This window comes from Schistocerca gregaria, chromosome 4 (genome assembly GCF_023897955.1).
Source record: "Schistocerca gregaria isolate iqSchGreg1 chromosome 4, iqSchGreg1.2, whole genome shotgun sequence".
Lineage (NCBI taxonomy): Eukaryota > Metazoa > Arthropoda > Insecta > Orthoptera > Acrididae > Schistocerca > Schistocerca gregaria.
In genome coordinates, this window is record NC_064923.1 from 78465691 (window position 1) to 78492272 (window position 26582).

The 26582-nt window shown below is 45.2% G+C and overlaps 1 protein-coding gene across 1 annotated transcript in view; it reads right to left on the reverse strand.

Annotated features, from left to right (window-relative positions):
- Positions 1-26582, reverse strand: part of LOC126268133 (1-phosphatidylinositol 4,5-bisphosphate phosphodiesterase gamma-1) — a 255096-nt gene that overhangs the window by 180265 nt on the left and 48249 nt on the right. Inside the window, exon 7 of the mRNA XM_049973664.1 lies at positions 8589-8795. Coding sequence (XP_049829621.1) covers positions 8589-8795 — 207 coding nt within the window. The remainder of the gene's footprint in view (positions 1-8588; positions 8796-26582) is intronic.

The following is a 26582-nucleotide window of genomic DNA, read 5'->3' on the forward strand; positions in this document are numbered from 1 at the left end:
TAGTATTCATTTTCTGTGTTGTTAGGCCCATTGAATGCATGCAGTTTTATTGCGTCCATTAGCAATATGCATTTCTAAGGTACCCAACTTTTAACATCAATTGCAAGCAATACCTTCACAATTCTCACTACTGTCATGGCTCAGGTCACTGGGGAACGGTCACACTACTGTCAGGCTCAAGTTCTACACCATCTGCAACATTCAAAAGTGACCAACGTGCTTCTTTTAGGATGGTGACTATTATTTTGTTTGGTGAAATTATGAACAACTTTGTTTACTTGCAAGTTATCTTACTTCCTGTGTTTGTAGCATGCACATGTTTTGAGTATGTACCAATAGAGCATTAAAAGTTCTCAATACAGCCTTTGTTCAGCCACTATAGAATAAAGGCTCTGTAAAACAACAACAGGGAAGTTCTCTCTGCCATTCCCTCAGTATCTGCTGTTAAGGCACTTCAAAATGTGGGCACATACCTATACTAATTCCATGAAACTAAGACACAGACCTCTACTGATTTCTTGAAACTAAGAGTTGTGTCTTCCAGTTGCAGTTTGGATTGATCAAAAGCTTGATGCCTGCCTGCCCAGCTGCCCACCTGCCTGCACACCTCTGGATAGGTCAGGGGTGCACTACACAAAGATAGCAGCTACTCAGGTAACAGAGTACGGAGTGCACATGAGGTTTTTTTTGGGGTACACGGTAGTTTGAGCTGCTCTAATAAACACTCGACAATTGACTCACTGGAAGTAAGTCGAACAGCATTCAGAATAAGGACACTCTGACTGTCTCAATTTTGTCAGCAAATTTACTATCCTCCAGGAAAGTTTTCACACTCAAATTATTCTTGGAACCAAGAGCTGGTTGCAGCCTGAACTGGAGAACTCTGGGATGTTTAGCGAGTCATGGAACGTACAGTAGAAAGACAGATTCGAGGCCTTAGGAGGGGGAATGTTCATTGAAGTTGGAAAAAAAAAATATTGTCTCTATTGAGGTCGAAGCTGAGTGTGGCAGTGAAGGCATCTGGTCGTGTATAGCAGGCGTAAGCGAAACTAAGTTAATTGCTGGAAGCTTTTCCTGGCCACCTGATTCCGCTGTGACAGTTCTAGAGTCTTCGAGAGAGAGAGAGAGAGAGAGAGAAAGAGAGAGAGAGAGAGAGAGAGAGAGAGAGAGAGAGAGAGAGAGAGAGAGAGAGAGAGAGAGAGAGAGAATAAAAAAAAATATTCTTTTCATGAAACACTATTGAGAAAATTTAGAGAACCAGCATTTGAAGTTGACTGCTGAACGATGCTTCTGCCGCCAACAAACATAGTGCACAAAAACCATGCAAATAAGACACAAAAATTAGGGACCATACGGAGGCATACAGACAGTAGTTTTTCCCTTGCTATATTTGCGAGTGGAACAGGAGGGGAAATGACAAGTAGTAGCAGTGGCGGTGCATGGCTTATGGAGTACCTATGTAGATGTAGTTGTACTTGCGCAGTGTACACAGAAATCCACACTGAAAACAATGATCATGGTTCCTGCAAATCTTTCCCACATTTGCCACATGCTGCCTTGCCATTACAACCTACACTGATGCAATCATGTCTTTGATGTTTACAGCACCACATTAAATTGGGTACGTAACATCTTACCTTTAGTTCAAATAAATTTGGCCTTTATGTGCTCTCGAAGGCTAACTGAATTAAAGTTGTGATTGAAGTGGCAGTCTTTTGCCAGGTTATGAACTCCTGGTCAACCTTCTATTCCTCATTCTTTTTGCAGTGTCCACATCCATGATAACTTACAATGCCCTTAGTGAAGTTGAATGTGTCATGCTTTTCTACTGTTACAGAATAATGACAAAAAATTCATAATTTCAGAAGTGTGGTCATTTGATGAAACCTAGCAGTTTCAACCAAAAGGTTCTTCTGCAAAATCTTTTGAGTCACTTTGTAGTTCCAGTAATAGTTTTCAACATTTTGTTGATACAGGAGGGGCATAATTTCTCAAATGACTGCTCTTTTCTTGTCTTTAAAATATAGACATTCTGACACTTGTGCGCTGTTATAATAATCAAGGTTCAGTTTTTCAAACCAAGCTCCAAGGAGATTGTTTACTGCCATATTAATTGTGTGGGTGTTGGTGATCCCTAATGGCCAATCCACATTATTTACAGATTTGTTTTGCAAACGTCAGGTCCCACAGCAGTCCAACAAATAGCTAATGACCAACATGATCCACTGAGGCAGATACCCGTTTGCCTGGATAAGCCTTCCACAACTGAGGTGGAATAAGTTTCTCAAGAGATTGCCCACAACAGCCATCCACCCTATTCACATGGTGAGACTACTACTATTTATACATATTTTCATCCTCACAATCTGGGCAGTTAAGCTAAGACCCTCAATCTCCAAAACACAATATGGTCCATCATCACCACTCCTCCCCTCCTCGGTGGTCAACGGAGCATGGCCGGAGTTTACTATAGTAGAAGACAACTAGTGTTTACAAGATTACATCTCAGGATCCCCAGGTTCATAATGTCCATAGCCTGCCACCATTAGCTAAGCTCCCAGGGTATTAATTTATCAGAAAATTCCTCAGCACACAACTTCCACTACTACTACTGTTTTTATGGCCACATTTCACCACTTCAGTCAATAATTTTCTGGACATCATCTTCAATAAGTTTTTTTTCCAAATTGTCCTGTACCTTTTCATTCATTCTGACCTTTTTTGTCATTCCTCATGTACAAAGACCCTTTTCATTCTAAGTTATCTATTTTTGGCTTAAAACTTATTTTTACGTTTTACAGTTTTTTAAATCTTTTGTTTTGTTTTGCAAATTGTTCTGGATTAATTCTAGCTCTTTCATATTCTCCCTGATTTCATTTATTCATCCTACTGTTGCTCCATGTTCCAACATTCGCCTATAATTTTTCTTGGGATATGGTATACTCATAATGTGAAAAAAAAGAAGAAGAGATCCTTTTCTTCTGTACAATATCTGTAAAAGGATCCAGTTCGCTGCACACCCCACTTCATTCGCCACTATCCTCCACTGTCCATCTTTTTTATATTTATGTCAATATTATAAAAAGGACAGTTGCTACTCACCATATAGTGCAGATATGCACAACAAAAAGACTTAAGAAAGTAAGCTTTCAGCCAACAAGGCATTCATCGGAAATAGACAACAGACACACACAGTCACACAAATGCAATTCAAACACATGGCCACAGCAGACAGAGACTGTGGTTTTTGTGTGTGTGTGTGTGTGTGTGTGTGTGTGTGTGTGTGGTGATCCCTTGATGCCTCAAAACATGTCCTACCAACGGATCCCTTCTTCTAGTCAAGTTGTGCCACAAACTTCTCTTCTCCCCAATCCTATTCAATACCTCCTCATTAGTTACGTGATCTACCTACCTTATCTTCAGTATTCTTCTGTAGCACCACATTTCGAAAGCTTCTATTCTCTTCTTGTCCAAACTATTTATCGTCCATGTTTCACTTCCATACATGGCTACACTCCAAACAAATACTTTCAGAAACGACTTCCTGATACATAAACCTATATTCGATGTTAACAAATTTCCCTTCTTCAGAAACGCTTTCCTTGCCATTGCCAGTCTACATTTTATATCCTCTCTACTTCGACCATCATCAGTTATTTTACTTCCTAAATAGCAAAACTCCTTTACTACTTTACGTGTCTCATTTCCTAATCTACTTCCCTCAGCATCACCCGATTTAATTTGACTACATTCCATTATCCTCGTTTTGCTTTTGTTGATGTTCATCTTATATCCTCCTTTCAAGACACTGTCCATTCCGTTCAACTGCTCTTCCAAGTCCTTTGCCGTCTCTGACAGAATTACAATGTCATCGGCGAACGTCAAAGTTTTTACTTCTTCTCCATGAATTTTAATACCAACTCCAAATTTTTCTTTTGTTTCCTTTACTGCTTGCTCAATATACAGATTGAATAACATCGGGGAGAGGCTACAACCCTGTCTCACTCCTTTCCCAACCACTGCTTCCCTTTCATGCCCCTCGACTCTTATGACTGCCATCTGGTTTCTGTACAAATTGTAAATAGCCTTTCGCTCCCTGTATGTTACCCCTGCCACCTTTAGAATTTGAAAAAAGAGTATTCCAGTCAACATTGTCAAAAGCTTTCTCTAAGTCTACAAATGCTACAAACATAGGTTTGCCTTTTCTTAATCTTTCTTCTCAGATAAGCTGTAAGGTCAGTGTTGCCTCACGTGTTCCAACATTTCTATGGAATCCAAACTGATCCTCCCCAAGGTCCGCATCTACCAGTTTTTCCATTCGTCTGTAAAGAATTCGCGTTAGTATTTTGCAGCTGTGACTTATTAAACTGATAGTTCGGTAATTTTCACATCTGTCAACACCTGCTTTCTTTGGGATTGGAATTATTATATTCTTCTTGAAGTCTGAGGGTATTTCACCTGTCTCATGCATCTTGCTCACCAGATGATAAGAGTTTTGTCATGACTGGCTCTCCCAAGGCCGTCAGTAGTTCCAATGGAATGTTGTCTACTCCGGGGGCCTTGTTTCGACTCAGGTCTTTCAGTGCTCTGTCAAACTCTTCATGCAGTATTCTATCTCCCATTTCGTCTTCATCTACATCCTCTTCCATTTCCATAATATTGTCCTCAAGTACATCGCCCTTGTATAAACCTTCTATGTACTCCTTCCACCTTTCTGCCTTCCCTTCTTTGCTTAGAACTGGGTTGCCATCTGACCTCTTGATATTCATAAACGTGATTCTCTTCTCTCCAAAGGTCTCTTTAATTTTTCTGTAAGCAGTATCTATCTTACCCCTAGTGAGATAAGCCTCTACATCCTTACATTTGTCCTCTAGCCATCCCTGCTTAGCCATTTTGCACTTCCTGTCAATCTCATTTTTAAGACGTTTGTATTCCTTTTTGCCTGCTTCATTTACTGCATTTTTATATTTTCTCCTTTCATCAATTAAATTCAATATTTCTTCTGTTACCCAAGGATTTCTAGCAGCCCTCGTCTTTTTACCTACTTTATCCTCTGCTGCCTTCACTACTTCATCCCTCAGAGCTACCCATTCTTCTTCTACTGTATTTCTTTCCTCCATTCCTGTCAATTGTTCCCTTATGTTCTCCCTGAAACTCTGTACAACCTCTGGTTCTTTTAGTTTATCCAGGTCCCATCTCCTTAATTTCCCACATTTTTGCAGTTTTTTCAGTTTTAATCTACAGGTCATAACCAACAGATTGTTGTCAGACTCCACATCTGCCCCTGGAAATGTCTTACAATTTAAAACCTGGTTCCTAAATCTCTGCCTTACCATTATATAATCTGATACCTTCTAGTATTTCCAGGATTATTCCATGTGTACAACCTTCTTTTATGATTCTTGAGCCAAGTGTTAGCTACGATTAAATTATGCTCTGTGCAAAATTCTACTAGGCAGCTTCCTCTTTCATTTCTTAGCCCTAATCCATATTCACCTACTATGTTTCCTTCTCTCCCTTTTCCTACACTCGAATTCCAGTCACCCATTACTATTAAATTTTCGTCTCCCTTCACTATCTGAATAATTTCTTTTATTTCATCGTACATTTCTTCAATTTCTTCGTCATCTGCAGAGCTAGTTGGCATATAAACTTGTACTACTGTAGTAGGTGAGGGCTTCGTATCTATCTTGGCCACAATAATGCGTTCACTATGCTGTTTGTAGTAGTTTACCCTCATTCTTATTTTCCTATTCATTATTAAACCTACTCCTGCATTACCCCTATATGATTTTGTGTTTATAACCCTGTAGTCACCTGACCAGAAGTCTTGTTCCTCCTGCCACCGAACTTCACTAATTCCCACTATATCTAACTTTAACCTATCAATTTCCCTTTTTAAATTTTCTAACCTACCTGCCCGATTAAGGGATCTGACATTCCACGCTCCTATCTGTAGAACGCCAGTCTTCTTTCTCTACTACATGTAGACCATATTAATTTTCGAACTTTTATCATTTTATTAATTATTTATTGTCCCATAAGTTTCTCATCCAGCTTTTATGTTAGAATTTCTACCCCGGTATTTAAATTGTAAATTATTTCACCATTTTTACTTTCCTGTTACTTACTGTTAGGTGGCTGATTACTTGGACATATATAGATATATATAAAAGAAAGAAACTTCCACATGGGAAAAAAATATGTGCGCATGGATATGTGTGTGTATGTGTGCGAGTGTACACCTGTCCTTTTTTCCCCCTAAGGGAAGTCTTTCTGCTCCCGGGATTGGAATGACTCCTTACCCTCTCCCTTAAAACACTTATCCTTTCGTCTTTCCCTCTCCTTCCCTCTTTCCTGAAGAAGCAACCGCCGGTTGCGAAAGTTAGAAATTCTGTGTGTGTGTTTGTGTGTTTTATTTATTGTGCCTATCTACCGGCGCTTTCCCACTTGGTAAGTCTTGGAATCTTTGCTTTTAATATATATATTGAGTCTTATTTTTGGTACGGCTGTTAATTGGTTTCTGGCTTCTTGACTGTTATTAGCTACTAACACAATTCCATCTGTGAATCCCAAGCTATTTAAGTATATTTGATCTTTCTTGTTTCCAATTGTTACGTTTGTTTAAGATTTTCCTTGTAACACTCCCCCATTAAGTAAGATAAAGCACAGTTGAAAAATAATGGCAATGAACCATCTCCCTGACTTAACCCAGTTTTAATCATAAACAGCTCAGATACTTCCCATCTGAAGCTTACTTGAGATTTGGTGCTCGTTAGAGTTAATTTTATAATATTTGTTAATTATCTTCACCACTGAAGATTTGTGGGTACAATCACGAGCTTCCTGGCCTAAATCTTCCTCAATAATTTCCTAGTGCCATTTGCAATTAACTTTGCAATGTTTGTATAGAATTCTTGATATGAGGAGGAGGAGGAGGAGGAGGAGGAGGAGGAGGAGATACTAATGTCCTATCTGCAATGAGGTCATTAGAGATGGAGCACAAGCTTGCCCATGCCCTTTCAGAGGATCCATTCCAGCATTTGCCTGAAGCCATTCAGGGAAATCATTCAAAACCTAAATCAGGGTGGCCAGACATGGGTTGAATCACTGTCCTCCCGAACGCGAGTCCAGTCTGCAAATCACTGCACCACTCATTCAGTCTTGACATGACTTTACATGTGATATGCAAAAGGGAAACACCTCTACTGTTGTCTGGATTTGATTTGTCTTCGTTTTGTGTAATGGATGGATTATAGCTGTAGGCCGATGTTATGGCAGTTCTTCTTTGTTCTAGATTTTCACTATGCATTGGTGTAACAGTATTGTCACTGGTTCTGCTGCATATTTCCAAAGTTCCTCAAACGTTTGATCTTCTCCACTTCCTTTGTAGTTTTTGAATTCTTTCAAAGCTTTATAGACTACATGCATTGTAGGTGGGTTTATATTTTCTGCTAGTGTTTTAATAGGGGTAAATGAAATTTCTGTATTTTTTTCTATTGCTACAGGCCAGCTTATGACATTATTTTTATCCTTTAACATTAATGTTAGAGGATCTTATCTTTGTAGTTTATGCTAAATATTTTGTAATAATTCTTATGTTTGTTTACTCACTATTTGCTTCTGTTCTTACAAGTATATCTTTCTTGGTAATGGCATTTAATTCTTACTATTTTTTGGGTTATCATTCATTGTTTTGTGAGTTCCAAGTGTGATTCTTCTGTTTTATGACTGATACCTTAATCAGGCTCTGAAGTCTCCTACCACTGTTTTATTACAATCAACAGTCCACCATTGGTATTTTTCCTTAGATTTATTGAGGAATTATTTTCTCTAGATCATTTGTTATTTTCATATTTTTTGTCTGTTCTTCGCATTCCTTGTTATTTATCAATTTATGCTGGTTCTAGATTATCTTCTTTGGGGCCACAATTGTTTTATCTGCCCCTCTTAGAATTTTCATGCTGTAGATTTCCCCATGATAATTTTTATCCACACAGAGATGACACAGTCATCACTCTCCTTTTTTCCAGTCTGGATATCTCCATGTTTTGAGCTTATTTGGTCTTTTCTTCAAGTATGTTGACTTTGAGATCACATCAGGGTTTCTGCAGAATTCCATTGGCCTCATGTCAGTGCTGTTTTTTGTTCTTTTTGTTCGCTATTTCCCTGTTATGTCTCCATATCTCTTTTCCCTCTCTAACTGTGCATTAAAATCTCCAATTAAAATTTTGGTGTGATTTTTATTTAAGTTTTCTGTTGTCTCACCTAACAGCTCACAAAATCCATTCACATCTTCAACACACTATAAAGATATAAATATAAATTTTACAATGCAATAAAGTGGTACGTATGTGCGAATATGTGTGTGTGTGTGTGTGTGTGTGTGTGTGTATGTGTGTGTGTGTGTCTAGCAGTCGTTTTGCTGTGCCTGTCTGCAGTCTCCTCTACATGGTGAGTAGCAGTCTACCCTTTCCTTATTACTGTATTTATAATTTGTACAGTTCTGTGAACAATAACTGGAAAATACAGAAAAACTTAAGGAACATTCATAAAGCCAAGTAATAAAAAGTAATATACATACTTACTCTGATGTAACAAATGCATGTTCCTTGATAGTTTTAACAACATCCAGAAATTTTATCCTTGTCGTTAAAGTATGCCCATGGTAGATGAATGGCATACCATCAGGACCATCCCAGCAGTCTAGTTCTATGCATCGGCAACCCATTCGTAAACAGCGAACATAAGCTTCAGTGGATGATTCACTTGAGAATTGGTCACCTGTTAAATATCTATAAACAATTTGGCATTAGAGCATATATGTAACTCAAAATTCGTCTGGAGGATGCAATGTGATGTTACCAGTGACAATAAAGACAAAGAAAGTTTATGTAACAATCACTGACATTACCTTAGATTAATTGAGATGTAATATTAATTACAAAATTGCACACAGTATCTTTAAAAATACTTTTAAGTGACTTAACAAATATCTGCCCATAACATGATTTATTCCTTGACCTACAGTCTGTGGATGACCTTTACGGAGGGAAGATTAGAGTTTGATGCTGTCAAAGAGAAGATTATTAGACACTGAGCAAAGGATTGAACAGGGCACGGATGGCGAGGGAAATTGGCCATGTCCTTTTCAAATGAACCCTTCTGGAATTTTGGAAAACTGTGGAAACCTAGAACTGGATGGTCAGACACAGGCACTACAAACTAAGAGTCGCTTAACCACTGCTCAAAGCTGTTTGGAAGCATCACATGTGCAAATTTGATCATGCAAAATCTCTATTGCCAAATGAATTAAAGCAGGCTGATATGACTTAACAGAGATGGTCTCATTGTTTATCATTTACTCATAAAATATTAGTAATTATTATCAAGCCACAGAGATATAACCAAAAAGATGACAGCATAACAACACAGAAGGAGCTCACCTGGGCTGCCAGTCAGCTTTTTCCAAGGGATGCTGACCATCACTGTATAACAAAACAGCATAAAGAGCACTACTTTGGAACACTGAACAACATGCTCAAGCAAACTCAGGAGTGTAGCGATACTGTACTGCTTTTTAGTAGAATATATTTGACAGTTTAGATTTGTGGTAAGTTGAAATGATGTGCCAGACTAGGGCTCTGTTTAGCCTGATCATTTGGCTTCTGCACGTAACGCACTGTACAGCTTAAATCCCAGCCAGTCATTCAATTTTAACTTGTTACAAATTAACTTAGGAGTTTTGCATGCAGACATAGGTAATAGGTGAAGGCCAGGGGGACATTTAGAAAATTTGTGTTTGGTTTAAATTATGTGTGAAAGTAGTTTATGAGATGAAAGTAAGAAAAAAATACAGGGTGTTTCAAAATGGACTTTACAACTTTAAAAATCCATATAAATTAATTCATAGTACCTACAGAGGTGACTGTAGTGTCAATTTGTAGGGAAATATATCAAGTTTTGTCTCGTGTAGTTTGCTAGTGCCGAATTGCATAATAAGGAGCGCTAGCAGCAGTTGCTTTAAAGATGGCTGCCTTCACTAGACCCCGGGGTGCTAGCTGTGTGTTTTGATTTGAAGAATCAAAGTCAGCAGAAAGTTCAGTGTAATTTCTGTACCAACTATGCTAAAGATCCTGCTACTAGCCTACAATTTATGACTGGCATAAATGTTTCGTAGCAACAGGGTGCTTGGTAACACGTGGGAAATCATCAGGTCATCCACGCACATCTGACGACGTCATTGAGCAAGTGAGACAATGTAGAAGAAGAGTGGGACATTTACAAAAAACACCTACGACAACATTTCCAGGCATTTGGGGGTAACAGATATAAACTTGCGCAAGACCCTTTTTTTGTTGTGGATATCACCTTGCGGGTATCACTTGTGTCAGTTCATCCCCTTACAAGAACCTTCAAGTCCTCTTTTCGATCAGACGTGTGCATCACTTTGTACCTATCACTGTAAAAATACTAACGTTAGTGCTGCTCGTGTGTAGTTTCACAGCTGTCAAAAGTGGCCAAACCAGTCATACAGGGCATATGCAGCAGAACAATATGAACTTAGCCATCGAAATTTTGTGACAAATGTTCTTAAGGAATCCTACGGAGATCAAATGGTATGTGATCCCAACGGGAAAGTTTGAGTGTGAGCTCTACAGTGTGAAAATCCAGCACTTACGGGAAGTACTGAATATAGTTTCATCATTTGAGGTTTCTCAAGGTGCAGGTAGTCAGAAAGAAGCCTGGTCCAAGGTTTCAGAAATCAGTTCCTCTCACTCCTCATAGCCTTCAGTCAGTTTGCAAGGAAACATAGATGCTACTGCAGCAGTCCAGCAGACGTCTCAGTTTCATAACAACAACAATCCATCTCACAATAGTGACAGCCTTAGACACTGTTACCTTCATGCCTATACTGCTTCATTCAATATGAATGGCCCCACATTGTGTGTTCCAAGTGCTGGGCAATGTGTAATAGGGGCAATAAGAAAGGACAGAGTGCTTCTGCATGTAACTCCTTTCCAAACCCAAGTGAGGATGACAAATGTGGATGTGTACAGTGTGTCAGCAGTGATGGTACCTCAAAACAAGTTACACACACAAGTGTGTGTATTTAACAAACCATGGAGAATGCAGATGGACATGAGTGCAGCAGCAAATTTGGTTAATTCTAAGATTTATGTGGATTTGGGTTCTCTTCCTCTGATTCCAGTGTCACAGAGGCTGGTGAGCTATAACGGGCAACAGATTCCCATTCCTGGACATATTCCAGCACCTGTGACTAACAAGGCTGTGGTTCATCCATTAACATTCCTAGCTGTGGGCAATACTAACACTTAAAATCTGTTTGCTTTGGACACTTTTAAAATGTTTGGATTCTCCATTGACGATGAAGTGCACATGATTTCTTATAAGTTCCACATCAACAGTTAGATGCTCTCTGGGCTGAATTTTCCTCTCTATTTTCTCCAGGAGTTCGTTGTGCAACAGGATTTCAGTTTCATATAATGGTGTATGTGCGGATGGATATGTGTGCGTGTGTGTGTGTGTGCGCGCGAGTGTACACCTGTCCTTTTTTTCCCCCTAAGGGAAGTCTTTCCGCTCCTGGGATTGGAATGACTCCTTACCCTCTCCCTTAAAACCCACATCCTTTCGTCTTTCCCTCTCCTTCCTGAAGAAGCAACCATCGGTTGCGAAAGCTAGTAATTCTGTGTGTGTGTTTGTGTGTTTTGTTCTTGTGCCTGTCTGCCAGCGCTTTCCCGCTTGGTAAGTCTTGGAATCTTTGTTTTTAATATATTTTTTTCATGTGGAAGTTTCTTTCTATTTTATTTACATCATCATTAATTTGAACCCAACAATTATGTTTGTTATTGTCTCTGTTGCATTTCGAAATCTTCTCTGTCATCTTACTTTCTCTTCTCGTTGGTGTATGTGCGGATGGATGTGTGTGCGTGTGTGTGTGTGTGTGTGTGTGTGTGTGTGTGTGTGTGCGCGCGCGTGTGTACACCTGTCCTTTTTTTCCCCCCTAAGGGAAGTCTTTCCGCTCCCGGGATTGGAATGACTCCTTACCCTCTCCCTTAAAACCCACATCCTTTCGTCTTTCCCTCTCCTTCCTGAAGAAGCAACCATCGGTTGCGAAAGCTAGTAATTCTGTGTGTGTGTTTGTGTGTTTTGTTCATTGTGCCTGTGTGCCGGCGCTTTCCCGCTTGGTAAGTCTTAGAATCTTTGTTTTTAATATATTTTTCCCATGTGGAAGTTTCTTTCTATTTTTATATATATATAAATAAAATAGAAAGAAACTTCCACATGGGAAAAATATATTAAAATATATTAAAAACAAAGATTCCAAGACTTACCAAGCGGGAAAGCGCCGGCAGACAGGCACATGAACAAAACACACAAACACACACACAGAATTACTAGCTTTCGCAACCGATGGTTGCTTCTTCAGGAAGGAGAGGGAAAGACGAAAGGATGTGGGTTTTAAGGGAGAGGGTAAGGAGTCATTCCAATCCCTGGAGCGGAAAGACTTCCCTTAGGGGGAAAAAAAGGACAGGTGTACACTCGCGCACACACACATACGCACACATATCCATCTGCACATACACAGACAGAAGCAGACATATTTAGGCAAAGAGTAAGGGCAGAGATGTCAATCGAGGCGGAAGTACAGAGGCAAAGAAGTTGTTGAAAGACAGGTGAGGTACGAGCGACGGCAACTTGAAATTAGCGGAGGTTGAGGCCTGGCGGATATCGAGAAGAGAGGATATACTGAAGGGCGAGTTCCCATCTCCGGAGTTCGGATAGGTTGGTGTTGGTGGGAAGTATCCAGATAACTCTGACGGTGTAACACTGTGCCAAGATGTGCTGGCCATGCATCAAGGCATGTTTAGCCACAGGGTGATCCTCATTACCAACAAACACTGTCTGCCTGTGTCCATTCATGCGAATGGACAGTTTGTTGCTGGTCATTACCACATAGAAAGCGTTACAGTGCAGGCAGGTCAGTTGGTAAATCACGTGGGTGCTTTCACACGTGGCTCTCCCTTTGATCGTGTACACCTTCCGAGTTACAGGACTGGAGTAGGTGGTGGTGGGAGGGTGCATAGGACAGGTTTTACACCGGGGGCGGTTGCAAGGGTAGGAGCCAGAGGGTAGGGAAGGTGGTTTGGGGATTTCATAGGGATGAACCAAGAGGTTACAAAGGTTAGGTGGACGGCGGAAAGACACTCTTGGTGGAGTGGGGAGGATTTCATGAAGGATGGACCTCATTTCGGGGCAGGATTTTAGGAAGTCGTATCCCTGCTGGAGAGCCACATTCAAGGTCTGATCCAGTCCCGGGAAGTATTCTGTCACAAGTGGGGCACTTTTGGGGTTCTTCTGTGAGAGGTTCTGGGTTTGAGGGGATGAGGAAGTGGCTCTGGTTATCTGCTTCTGTACCAGGTTGGGAGGGTAGTTGCGGGATGCGAAAGCTGTTTTCAGGTTGTTGGTGTAATGGTCGAGGGATTCAGGACTGGAGCAGATTCGTTTGCCACGAAGGCCTAGGCTGTAGGGAAGGGACCGTTTGATATGGAATGGGTGGCAGCTGTCATAATGGAGGTACTGTTGCTTGTTGGTAGGTTTGATGTGGACGGATGTGTGAAGTTGGCCATTGGACAGATGGAGGTCAACGTCTAGGAAAGTGGCATGGGATTTGGAGTAGGACCAGGTGAATCTGATGGAACCAAAGGAGTTGAGGTTGGAGAGGAAATTCTGGAGTTGTTCTTCACTGTGAGTCCAGATCATGAAGATGTCATCAATAAATCTGTACCAAACTTTGGGTTGGCAGGCTTGGGTAACCAAGAAGGCTTCCTCTAAGCGACCCATAAATAGGTTGGCATACGAGGGGGCCATCCTGGTACCCATAGCTGTTCCCTTTAATTGTTGGTATGTCTGGCCTTCAAAAGTGAAGAAGTTGTGGGTCAGGATGAAGCTGGCTAAGGTGACGAGGAAAGAGGTTTTAGGTAGGGTGGCAGGTGATCGGCGTGAAAGGAAGTGCTCCATTGCAGCGAGGCCCTGGACGTGCGGGATATTCGTGTATAGGGAAGTGGCATCAATGGTTACAAGGATGGTTTCCGGGGGTAACAGACTGGGTACGGATTCCAGGCGTTCGAGAAAGTGGTTGGTGTCTTTGATGAAGGATGGGAGACTGCATGTAATGGGTTGAAGGTGTTGATCTACGTAGGCAGAGATACGTTCTGTGGGGGCTTGGTAACCAGCTACAATGGGACGGCCAGGATGTTTGGGTTTGTGAATTTTAGGAAGTAGGTAGAAGGTAGGAGTGCGAGGTGACAGTGGGGTCAGGAGTTTGATGGAGTCAGGTGAAAGGTTTTGTAGGGGGCCTAAGGTTCTGAGGATTCCTTGAAGATCCGCCTGGACATCAGGAATGGGATTACCTTGGCAAACTTTGTATGTAGAGTTGTCTGAAAGCTGACGCAGTCCCTCAGCCACATACTCCCGACGATCAAGTACCACGGTCGTGGAACCCTTGTCAGCCGGAAGAATGATGATGGATCGGTCAGCTTTCAGATCACGGTTCTACTTGAAAAAATTTTTCGGAAATTATTTTTGAAACTTTTTTTTTCTTTCGAAACCTTTTTTCTTTCAAAACTTTTTTTCTTTCAAAACTTTTTTTTTCTTTTCTTTCGAAACTTTTTTCGAAAAACGTTTTTCGAATTTTTCTTGAATTTCCCCACCCTTTAACGTGATCTGGAGACAACATAACTACCTAACCTTTGCACCCATTGTTGTTCACCAACCTAAGTTCAGCACAGGATCAACATAGCTCATCTCAAACCAACACTTTTTCTACTTTTTTCACACCTTTATCTCTCCCTGTATAAATTTCTATTTACTGTCACTTTAACCTCATATTACCCTTTCCACCTTTCAATACCATGTCAACCTCACAACATCCCTACAACGACCCCATTAAATTTTATTTACATTCCCTCCGCAAACATGCCTTCACCCTAGCCAGATTACGCTCCCATATTTTATTTCCTCAGGCTTGTCTGACATTTGGCATTACCCCCAAAGGCCTCACACTTAAAGTTGCTATCTCTGGCTGCAATCCTTCTTTCAATCAGTCCTTATACCAGTTCCAAACTGCACAATCCATAGCCCTCACCTGCCTAATCCTTCACCTATACACGACTCGGCCAATGAACACAACCGTCAACTCCTATCCCAAATCAGAGTCCTCAATCTTTCCTCTTCCACATCCGCACCGGCTGTACATAGCATCCTCCTACAGGCCAACCGCAAATTAGAACAGCATGCCACCCTCCACCTCAAAAAACTATCCAATCTCCTGGTTTCCCACCTCCGGAAAGGCAACTCACTCACCCTCCACAACCTTTCCAACAAACCTCAACCTCCTCTCATTGCACACAGACCCAGTCTCTCCCATCTACTCAATCTCCCACTTCCAGCTCCACTCCCCCCCAACACCTCAAAATTCTAGTCAACACAATCTGGAATCACAACACCCCAATTCAGTAGTTAACCTTTCCTCCAAACCCCTCAACCAATCCGAAACCTCTGTCCTATCCAAAGGCCTCACCTTCAGCCCCACTCCCAAATTCAACCAAACTGCCCTTGTCAAAGATTTACTGTCCTACACTCGTAGTCTCTGCTGGAAATATCACTTGCCACGAAGAAAAATAATCCTGATCCCACTCCTAATGATCCAACTACACAAGACACTATCCAAATTGAACCCTGCCTGGAACAGTTCCGCCCTCCATCACAGCGAGACCCACCACCTCTTCCTCAAAATCACCCTCTCCAAACCTTCCAGGAATTTCTCACTTCCCGCCTTGCCTTTCAATCTTTCTCGAAAAACCTTAATCCTACTCCCAACATCACCACAGCCGAAGCCCAGGCTATCCGTGATCTGAAAGCTGACCGATCCATCATCATTCTTCCGGCTGACAAGGGTTCCACGACCGTGGTACTTGATCGTCGGGAGTATGTGGCTGAGGGACTGCGTCAGCTTTCAGACAACTCTACATACAAAGTTTGCCAAGGTAATCCCATTCCTGATGTCCAGGCGGATCTTCAAGGAATCCTCAGAACCTTAGGCCCCCTACAAAACCTTTCACCTGACTCCATCAAACTCCTGACCCCACCGTCACCTCGCACTCCTACCTTCTACCTACTTCCTAAAATTCACAAACCCAAACATCCTGGCCGTCCCATTGTAGCTGGTTACCAAGCCCCCACAGAACGTATCTCTGCCTACGTAGATCAACACCTTCAACCCATTACATGCAGTCTCCCATCCTTCATCAAAGACACCAACCACTTTCTCGAACGCCTGGAATCCGTACCCAGTCTGTTACCCCCGGAAACCATCCTTGTAACCATTGATGCCACTTCCCTATACACGAATATCCCGCACGTCCAGGGCCTCGCTGCAATGGAGCACTTCCTTTCACGCCGATCACCTGCCACCCTACCTAAAACCTCTTTCCTCGTCACCTTAGCCAGCTTCATCCTGACCCACAACTTCTTCACTTTTGAAGGCCAGACATACCAACAATTAAAGGGAACAGCCATGGGTACCAGGATGGCCCCCTCGTATGCCAACCTATTTATGGGTCGCTTAGAGGAAGCCTTCTTGGTTACACAAGCCTGCCAACCCAAAGTTTGGTACAGATTTATTGATGACATCTTCATGATCTGGACTCACAGTGAAGAACAACTCCAGAATTTCCTCTCCAACCTCAACTCCTTTGGTTCCATCAGATTCACCTGGTCCTACTCCAGATCCCATGCCACTTTCCTAGACGTTGACCTCCATCTGTCCAATGGCCAGCTTCACACATCCGTCCACATCAAACCTACCAACAAGCAACAGTACCTCCATTATGACAGCTGCCACCCATTCCATATCAAACGGTCCCTTCACTACAGCCTAGGCCTTCATGGCAAACGAATCTGCTCCAGTCCTGAATCCCTCGACCATTACACCAACAACCTGAAAACAGCTTTCGCATCCCGCAACTACCCTCCCGACCTGGTACAGAAGCAGATAACCAGAGCCACTTCCTCATCCCCTCAAACCCAGAACCTCTCACAGAAGAACCACAAAAGTACCCCACTTGTGACAGAATACTTCCCGGGACTGGATCAGACCTTGAATGTGGCTCTCCAGCAGGGATACGACTTCCTAAAATCCTGCCCCGAAATGAGGTCCATCCTTCATGAAATCCTCCCCACTCCACCAAGAGTGTCTTTCCGCCGTCCACCTAACCTTTGTAACCTCTTGGTTCATCCCTATGAAATCCCCAAACCACCTTCCCTACCCTCTGGCTCCTACCCTTGCAACCGCCCCCGGTGTAAAACCTGTCCTATGCACCCTCCCACCACCACCTACTCCAGTCCTGTAACTCGGAAGGTGTACACGATCAAAGGGAGAGCCACGTGTGAAAGCACCCACGTGATTTACCAACTGACCTGCCTGCACTGTGACGCTTTCTATGTGGGAATGACCAGCAACAAACTGTCCATTCGCATGAATGGACACAGGCAGACAGTGTTTGTTGGTAATGAGGATCACCCTGTGGCTAAACATGCCTTGATGCATGGCCAGCACATCTTGGCACAGTGTTACACCGTCAGAGTTATCTGGATACTTCCCACCAACACCAACCTATCCGAACTCCGGAGATGGGAACTCGCCCTTCAGTATATCCTCTCTTCTCGATATCCGCCAGGCCTCAACCTCCGCTAATTTCAACTTGCCGCCGCTCATACCTCACCTGTCTTTCAACAACATCTTTGCCTCTGTACTTCCGCCTCGACTGCCATCTCTGCCCTTACTCTTTGCCTAAATATGTCTGCTTCTGTCTGTGTATGTGCGGATGGATATGTGTGCGTGTTTGTGTGTGCGCGCGCGCGCGTGTACACCTGTCCTTTTTTTCCCCCTAAGGGAAGTCTTTCCGCTCCCGGGATTGGAATGACTCCTTACCCTCTCCCTTAAAACCCACATTCTTTCGTCTTTCCCTCTCCTTCCTGAAGAAGCAACCATCGGTTGCAAAAGCTAGTAATTCTGTGTGTGTGTGTTTATGTGTTTTGTTCATTGTGCCTGTCTGCCGGCGCTTTCCCCCTTGGTAAGTCTTAGAATCTTTGTTTTTAATATATTTTTCCCATGTGGAAGTTTCTTTCTATTTTATATATATATATATTGGTAAGTCTTAGAATCTTTGTTTTTAATATATTTTTCCCAAGTGGAAGTTTCTTTCTATAAAGATTCCAAGACTTACCAAGCGGGAAAGCGCCGGCAGACAGGCACATGAACAAAACACACAAACACACACACAGAATTACTAGCTTTCGCAACCGATGGTTGCTTCTTCAGGAAGGAGAGGGAAAGATGAAAGGATGTGCGTTTTAAGGGAGAGGGTAAGGAGTCATTCCAATCCCGGAAGCGGAAAGACTTCCCTTAGGCGAAAAAAAGGACAGGTGTACACTCGCGCACACACACACACACACACACACACACACACACACACACACACACACACACATCCATCCGCACATACACAGACACAAGCAGACATATTTAAAGGCAAAGAGTAAGGGCAGAGATGTCAGTCGAGGCGGAAGTACAGAGGCAAAGTAGTTGTTGAAAGACAGGTGAGGTATGAGCGGCGGCAACTTGAAATTAGCGGTGTGTGTGTGTGTGTGTGTGTGTGTGTGTGTGTGTGTGTGTGTGTGTGTGTGTGTTGCAGTTTACGGGCGCTAAACAGCGTGGTCATCAGCGCCCAAACACATAGAAACAGTAACACAAGTGGTGAAGGGACGAAGACGGACGCCGAACAAGGAGAACGGCTAAAAGATACAGGCCTGACGCAGTTCCAAATGCGCTGATACAGAGGCAAAACAAGAGGAGAAGAAACACACTAAAAAAGGAAAGGAAACACAAGGAAAAGAGGATAGATACCGAAGGGAAACAAGGAGGTAATCGTGACTGGCGGACCTCTTACCTAAAACCTGGGTGAGCCACTCACCCAGCAGCACATTAAAACCTTCTCCCTAAAATCCGAGGCAACAGATTGGACAGGACACAAAACCATAAGACCTTAACCACAGTCGCTGCGTCGTCTTGCAAAATAGAGGGCAAATCCGGTGGCAAAGAAACAACCGCCCTCTGGTCAGAGAATAAAAGACAGTCAAGTAAAATGTGGCAGACAGTAATCTGGACGCCACAAGCACTGCAGATTGGGGGGTCCTCCCGCCGGAGTAAAAAACCATGTGTGAAGGGACTGTGTCCAATGCGGAGGCGAGTGAGGAGAACCTCATCCCGCCTGTATGACTGGTAGGACGTACGCCATGGTCGCGTAGTGGCCTTTACCAGACGCAGCTTATTGTCAGAAACTGCCAGCCACTCCTCTTCCCATTGATGCATAACACGAAAACGCAAAAGGGAGGTTACAGCATGGAGGGGGATGGCACATTCAACAACGTGAGAGAGGGAACATGCATCTTTGGCAGCCACATCCGCCAGTTCGTTTCCCCTAATACCCACATGCCCCGGCACCCAGCAGAAAGAAACCTCCTTCCCCTGCCGTTGCAGGTGGAGTAGGGCATCATGGATGTTCTGGACGACCGTATCCGCTGTGTACAAGTGTTGCATGGTCTGAAGGGCACTCAGGGAGTCAGAAAAGATGAGGAACTTAAGATTGGTAACACATCTCATCTGCTCCAATGCCCACAAGATTGCAAAAAAATCGGCATCGAGGATGGTAAACGCAGCAGGAAGCCGTAACTTGACGACTCTATCAGGGAAAACAACAGCACAACCAACAGAGTCCCCCTGTTTAGAGCCATCTGTGAATACAGGTACATGGTTCGGATGCTGGTTTAAAATATCGTAAAATAAGGAGGTAAAAACAAACGCCGGAGTGCAGTTCCTCCGGTTCTCCGACAAGTCTAGAAGGATGCTGGGCCTCTGGAGCAACCAGGGAGGCAGGCGAGTAAAACCTTGTCGTTGGGGGGCCACACGCTCCACACCAAGGGACTCGAGCAAATGCTTGGCACGAATCACAAATGGTCTTGTTGCCCTGGGACGACTGGAAAAGAGACGTTCCATAGGCGGTCGGGCAACGGTAGGGTACGCAGGGGAGGTAGGACAGGCAAGGAAATGACACACCCGTCGCACCATGAGGAGTTTCCGCCGGATGGCGAGCGGCGGTTCCCCCGCCTCAGCACACAGGCTGGGGATGGGACTGGTACGGAAGGCACCAGTGGCCAGCCTGATACCCTCATGGTGTACTGCGTCAAGGATCTTCAGATACGAAGGCCTTGCTGACCCATACACGGTGCAAGCATAGTCAAGACGCGATCGGACGAAAGCTCTATAAAACTGCAGCAGACGCGCCCGATTTGCTCCCCAGGACCGATGGCTCAGACACTTCAAAATATTCAGTGCCTTCAGGGCCCGCACCTTGAGGTCTTTAAGGTGAGGCAACCACGACAACTTGGAATCAAAAGTGAGGCCCAGGAACCTCACAGTGTCTCTAAAAGGAAGAACGGTGTCCCTCAGACGCAATTCAGGGGAGGTAAAAAGACGCTGAAAACGATTAAAATGAACACACACAGATTTGTCTGCAGAAAAGGTAAAACCCGTCTTTGCAGTCCATGCCTCTAAGCGCTTTATCGTAAGCTGCAACTGCCGACTAGCAGTGACAAGACTGGAGGAAGAACAGAAAACAGCAAAATCGTCCACAAACAAGGAGCATTGGGCAGGACTTCGGATAGTGGACGTGATACTGTTAATAGCGACGGCAAAGAGGGTGACACTTAAAACGCTGCCCTGAGGAACACCATTCTCCTGCACGTACAAATCCGATAGCACATTACCAACCCGATACTGAAAGAGGCGGTGAGAAAGAAAGGACCGAATGAAGACGGGGAGACGGCCACGAAAGCCCCACTCATGGAGTTGATTGAGGATAAGGCGGCGCCAAGTAGTGTCATACGCCTTATTAATGTCAAAGAAGACCCCTAGACAATGCTGGTTACGTAGGAAGGCCTGCTGGATGGCGGCCTCAAGCAGGGTCAAGTTGCCTATAGTGGAACGACATCTCCGAAAGCCACACTGAGAGGGGCTAAGGAGCTGCCTGGTCTCGAGCAGCCAAACCAGGCGGCGGTTGACCATGCGTTCCAACGTCTTCCCAACACAGCTCGTCAAAGCAATACTCCGATAACTACTGGGATGCGTTCGGTCCTTCCCTGGTTTGAGGAGGGGAATCAAAATCGCCTCTCTCCACGAGTCAGGGTACGTGCCGGATAACCATATCATATTGAAACAGTTCAGGAGAACTTCCTTGGATGGCAGCAACAGGTGCCGCAGCATGCTGTACCGGATTTGATCATGACCAGGCGCAGTATCATGAGCCACAGACAGCGCAGAATCCAGTTCCCACATTGTGAAGGGGCAGTTATAGGGTTCAGAATTTAGAGACCGGAAGTCCAAGTGACCCCTTTCGATGGCAGTGCGGTAGCGGCAGAAATCTGGATCACAGTTAATAGTGGCGGTAGATTCCGCAAAATGCATGGCCAGTGTCTGGGCAATGTCTCTCGGCGCCATGAGGAGACATCCCAGATGCAGCAATGCCGTGACAGGGAGCTGGCTGAGTTTCCGGAAATCCTGCTGATGGCTTCCCATACTTTCGTAGAACTAGTGGAGCGAGAGATGGAATTCAAGAACGATTGCCATGACTGTCGTTTGCTCTCTTTAATCACTCGCCGCGCTCTGGCCCTTGCCACCCGAAAGGCCGCAAGATTGTCAGCTGAGGGACGGCACTTGAAGCGGCGCAGTGCTGCACGGCGGGCGCGGATGGCTGAGTGGCACTCAGTGGTCCACCAAGGGACAGGACGCCTCTTGGGATGACCGGATGACCGTGGGATTGACAATTCAGCAGCATGTGAGATCACGGATGCAACATGGTCTACCCATTCATGGACGCTGGCACGGTGTTCCAAAACAGCCAGTTGGCTGAAAAGTGTCCAGTCAGCTCTGCAAAGGTGCCACCGGGGCGGCACTGGTAATGCCACAGCCTCATCCAGGAGGCGAATCCAGAGGGGGAAGTGGTCACTAGAATGGAGGTCAGCTGCAGCCTCCCACAGAGCAGAATCCGCGAGTGCTGGAGAGCAAAAGGAAAGGTCAATAGCCGATGACGATCCGGAAGCAGTACAGAAATGAGTGGGAGTACCAGAGTTGAGGAGGCACAGTTCTTCAGACATCATGACGCTTTCCAGAATGCGACCCCTGGGGCAAGTAGTCGGAGAGCCCCATAAGACATTATGAGCGTTGAAGTCCCCCAGAAGAAGAAATGGGTGGGGGAGCTGGCTAATAAGGTCCGTGAGAGCCTCAGAGTCTATCGCATCCGGAGGTGGTAAATAAACTGAACAGACTGTGAGCCTCCGACCCACAAGAATGTCAACTGCAACTGCTTGCAAGTCGGTGATGAGATGGAGCTCAGATGAGGGGTGCATGTCACAGACAAAAACCGCAACACCACCCTTTGCCCTTTGCCCCGTCAGATCATCTTTTCTATATACGGTATAGCCACGTAAAGAAGGAGAATCAGTGGCCCGAAAATGTGTCTCTTGGAGACATAAGCACAAGGGGCACTCTCGTATAAGGAGTTGTAATTCGGCCACATGCGTCCTGAACCCATTCAGGTTCCACTGTAATATGGGAGCCAGTGATCAGGGTGGCTGAACTTTCACCCTGCCTTTGTGCTTTGGAAGAGAGACCGTACTGGCCGGAGATTTATTCCTGGGGCGAGAAGATCATCCCCGGTCGACATCAATGTCCATAAGCTCCGATGACGACCCACGGGAGATGTCAGACAGTACGATGGCCTCGTCATCGGACCGACGCTGACTAGTCTCCTCAGGTGGCAGAACCTTCATCTTCTGAGGCTTTGTCTTGGGGGGGCTTGGAATGCAGAGCCTTGTCAACAGCTGGAGGTTGACTCGCCTGGGCAGAAGGCGCCATATGGGGGGAGGCTGGAAGTACCTCAATGTCAGCAACCACGGCCTTGTCCGATGTAGCGGGGAGAGCCGCAGATTGCAAAACAACCGCAGCAGCACAAGTGCACTGGCAAGCGCAGGTTTTAGTGCTAATACTAGCAACCTCCGTTTGTGTAGCAACAGTGGCCAGTTGTACCGGATTTTTGAGAGCGGAAGCGAAAGATGTTGAAAACACAGGAGGTTGCATGGCCTTAAAGAGCTTCTTGGCCTCACCATAGGGGATGCGCTTAGATGTTTTAATCTCCTGTACCTTCCGTTCTTCGAGATAGATGGGGCAGATCCGGCTCCAGACAGGGTGACTCCCAGAGCAATTCACGCACTTCACAGGTGATGAACAATCGGCTCCGTCATGGGCAGGCTGACCACATTTACCACAAGTGGCTATCCCATTGCACCCCAACGTAGTATGCCCAAAGCGCTGACATTTAAAACAGCGCATTGGGTTGGGGAAATATGGCCATACGGGCAAACGTAAGAACCCCGCTTTAACATGCTCTGGGAGTCTCAGGCAACTGAATGTGAGAATAAACGAGTCAGATTTGACGAGGTCCCCAGTGACTCGTTTCATAATGTGCTGCACGTCAACAATTCCTTCGTCAGCCCACTCAGATTTTAGCACGTCTAGGGGGATATCCACCAAGTCCCTATACGTCACAACACCCTTACTATAATTCAAAGTGGAGTGGAGCTCGGTCTCGACAGCGTACTCTCCTAGACAATTTGCTTTCTGAAGGGCAGCGACTTGACGGGAACTAGAAGTTTCAACTAACAGAGTCCCATTACGCAGTCGCTTTAGAGATTTCAGTGTTCCTGCAATTCCCTCAAGACCTTTGTGGATGTAAAAGGGAGAAACCCTCTCAAAGCTACCCTCCTTCCTTTTAATAATAAAAAACACATTCTGATTATCAGCATGTGCTCCGTTACTACATTCTGTTAAATCTCTAGCAACACCAGGCGCTGGAGAACTTGCAGCGAGTTGCCGCTTTTTCGATGGGGTGTGTTTTCCTACCAGCGGCCCACCCAAGCCACTGGTAGGGGGAAATGTAGAGGTCGAAGGGTCCATTGCGGTCCCACGAGCAGCTAGGGAACTAAAGTCCGCTCAGACAGAGCCCCGCGTGCCTGAGTAAGCCTTATACAACTGGGGTGCGGCAGGTGCCCCAGAGGTTGCCTGCTTGGGACTGTTCCACCCCAACAGCCATGCATCTTCTAGGCGCGGAGCACACCGAAAGATTGAGGGGTTTTTATAGAGGTTGGCCTTCCTTGCAATCCAGGCGGTCAAGCCAAGATTACCATTCCCCGCAGCACACAACATTTCACGTACGGTGGTCGCTGAAGCATGTCCGGGGGTTACGGTGACAGAACACTGGCGGCGCAGACCAGTCCCCAGCTCAGGACCCCGGGGTCGCCAAGCCCATACTCAGCAAGTGAATGCTGAGCCCCTGGGGGCTGAAATTAGCGGAGGTTGAGGCATGGCGGATATCGAGAAGAGAGGATATACTGAAGGGCGAGTTCCCATCTCCGGAGTTCGGATAGGTTGGTGTTGGTGGGAAGTATCCAGATAACTCGGACGGTGTAACACTGTGCCAAGATGTGCTGGCCGTGCATCAAGGCATGTTTAGCCACAGGGTGATCCTCATTACCAACAAACACTGTCTGCCTGTGTCCATTCATGCGAATGGACAGTATGTTGCTGGTCATTCCCACATAGAAAGCGTCACAGTGCAGGCAGGTCAGAGGGTAAATCACGTGGGTGCTTTCACACGTGGCTCTCCCTTTGATCGTGTACACCTTCTGGGTTACAGGACTGGAGTAGGTGGTGGTGGGAGGGTGCATAGGACAGGTTTTACACCGGGGGCGGTTGCAAGGGTAGGAGCCAGAGGGTAGGGAAGGTGGTTTGGGGATTTCATAGGGATGAACCAAGAGGTTACAAAGGTTAGGTGGACGGCGGAAAGACACTCTTGGTGGAGTGGGGAGGATTTCATGAAGGATGGATCTCATTTCGGGGCAGGATTTTAGGAAGTCGTATCCCTGCTGGAGAGCCACATTCAAGGTCTGATCCAGTCCCGGGAAGTATTCTGTCACAAGTGGGGCACTTTTGGGGTTCTTCTGTGAGAGGTTCTGGGTTTGAGGGGATGAGGAAGTGGCTCTGGTTATCTGCTTCTGTACCAGGTTGGGAGGGTAGTTGCGGGATGCGAAAGCTGTTTTCAGGTTGTTGGTGTAATGGTCGAGGGATTCAGGACTGGAGCAGATTCGTTTGCCACGAAGGCCTAGGCTGTAGGGAAGGGACCGTTTGATATGGAATGGGTGGCAGCTGTCATAATGGAGGTACTGTTGCTTGTTGGTAGGTTTGATGTGGACGGATGTGTGAAGCTGGCCATTGGACAGATGGAGGTCAACGTCTAGGAAAGTGGCATGGGATTTGGAGTAGGACCAGGTGAATCTGATGGAACCAAAGGAGTTGAGGTTGGAGAGGAAATTCTGGAGTTGTTCTTCACTGTGAGTCCAGATCATGAAGATGTCATCAATAAATCTGTACCAAACTTTGGGTTGGCAGGCTTGGGTAACCAAGAAGGCTTCCTCTAAGCGACCCATAAATAGGTTGGCATACGAGGGGGCCATCCTGGTACCCATGGCTGTTCCCTTTAATTGTTGGTATGTCTGGCCTTCAAAAGTGAAGAAGTTGTGGGTCAGGATGAAGCTGGCTAAGGTGACGAGGAAAGAGGTTTTAGGTAGGGTGGCAGGAGATCGGCGTGAAAGGAAGTGCTCCATTGCAGCGAGGCCCTGGACGTGCGGGATATTCATGTATAGGGAAGTGGCATCAATGGTTACAAGGATGGTTTCCGGGGGTAACAGACTGGGTACGGATTCCAGGCGTTCGAGAAAGTGGTTGGTGTCTTTGATGAAGGATGGGAGACTGCATGTAATGGGTTGAAGGTGTTGATCTACGTAGGCAGAGATACGTTCTGTGGGGGCTTGGTAACCAGCTACAATGGGACGGCCAGGATGTTTGCTCCACCAAGAGCGTCTTTCCGCCGTCCACCTAACCTTCGTAACCTCTTGGTTCGTCCCTATGAAATCCCCAAACCACCTTCCCTACCCTCTGGCTCCTACCCTTGCAACCGGCCCCGGTGTAAAACCTGTCCTTTGCACCCTCCCACCACCACCTACTCCAGTCCTGTAACCCGGAAGGTGTACACGATCAAAGGGAGAGCCACGTGTGAAAGCACCCACGTGATTTACCAACTGACCTGCCTGCACTGTGACGCTTTCTATGTGGGAATGACCAGCAACAAACTGTCCATTAGCATGAATGGACACAGGCAGACAGTGTTTGTTGGTAACGAGGATCACCCTGTGGCTAAACATGCCTTGATGCATGGCCAGCACATCTTGGCACAGTGTTACACCGTCCGAGTTATCTGGATACATCCCACCAACACCAACCTATCCGAACTCCGGAGATGGGAACTCACCCTTCAGTATATCCTCTC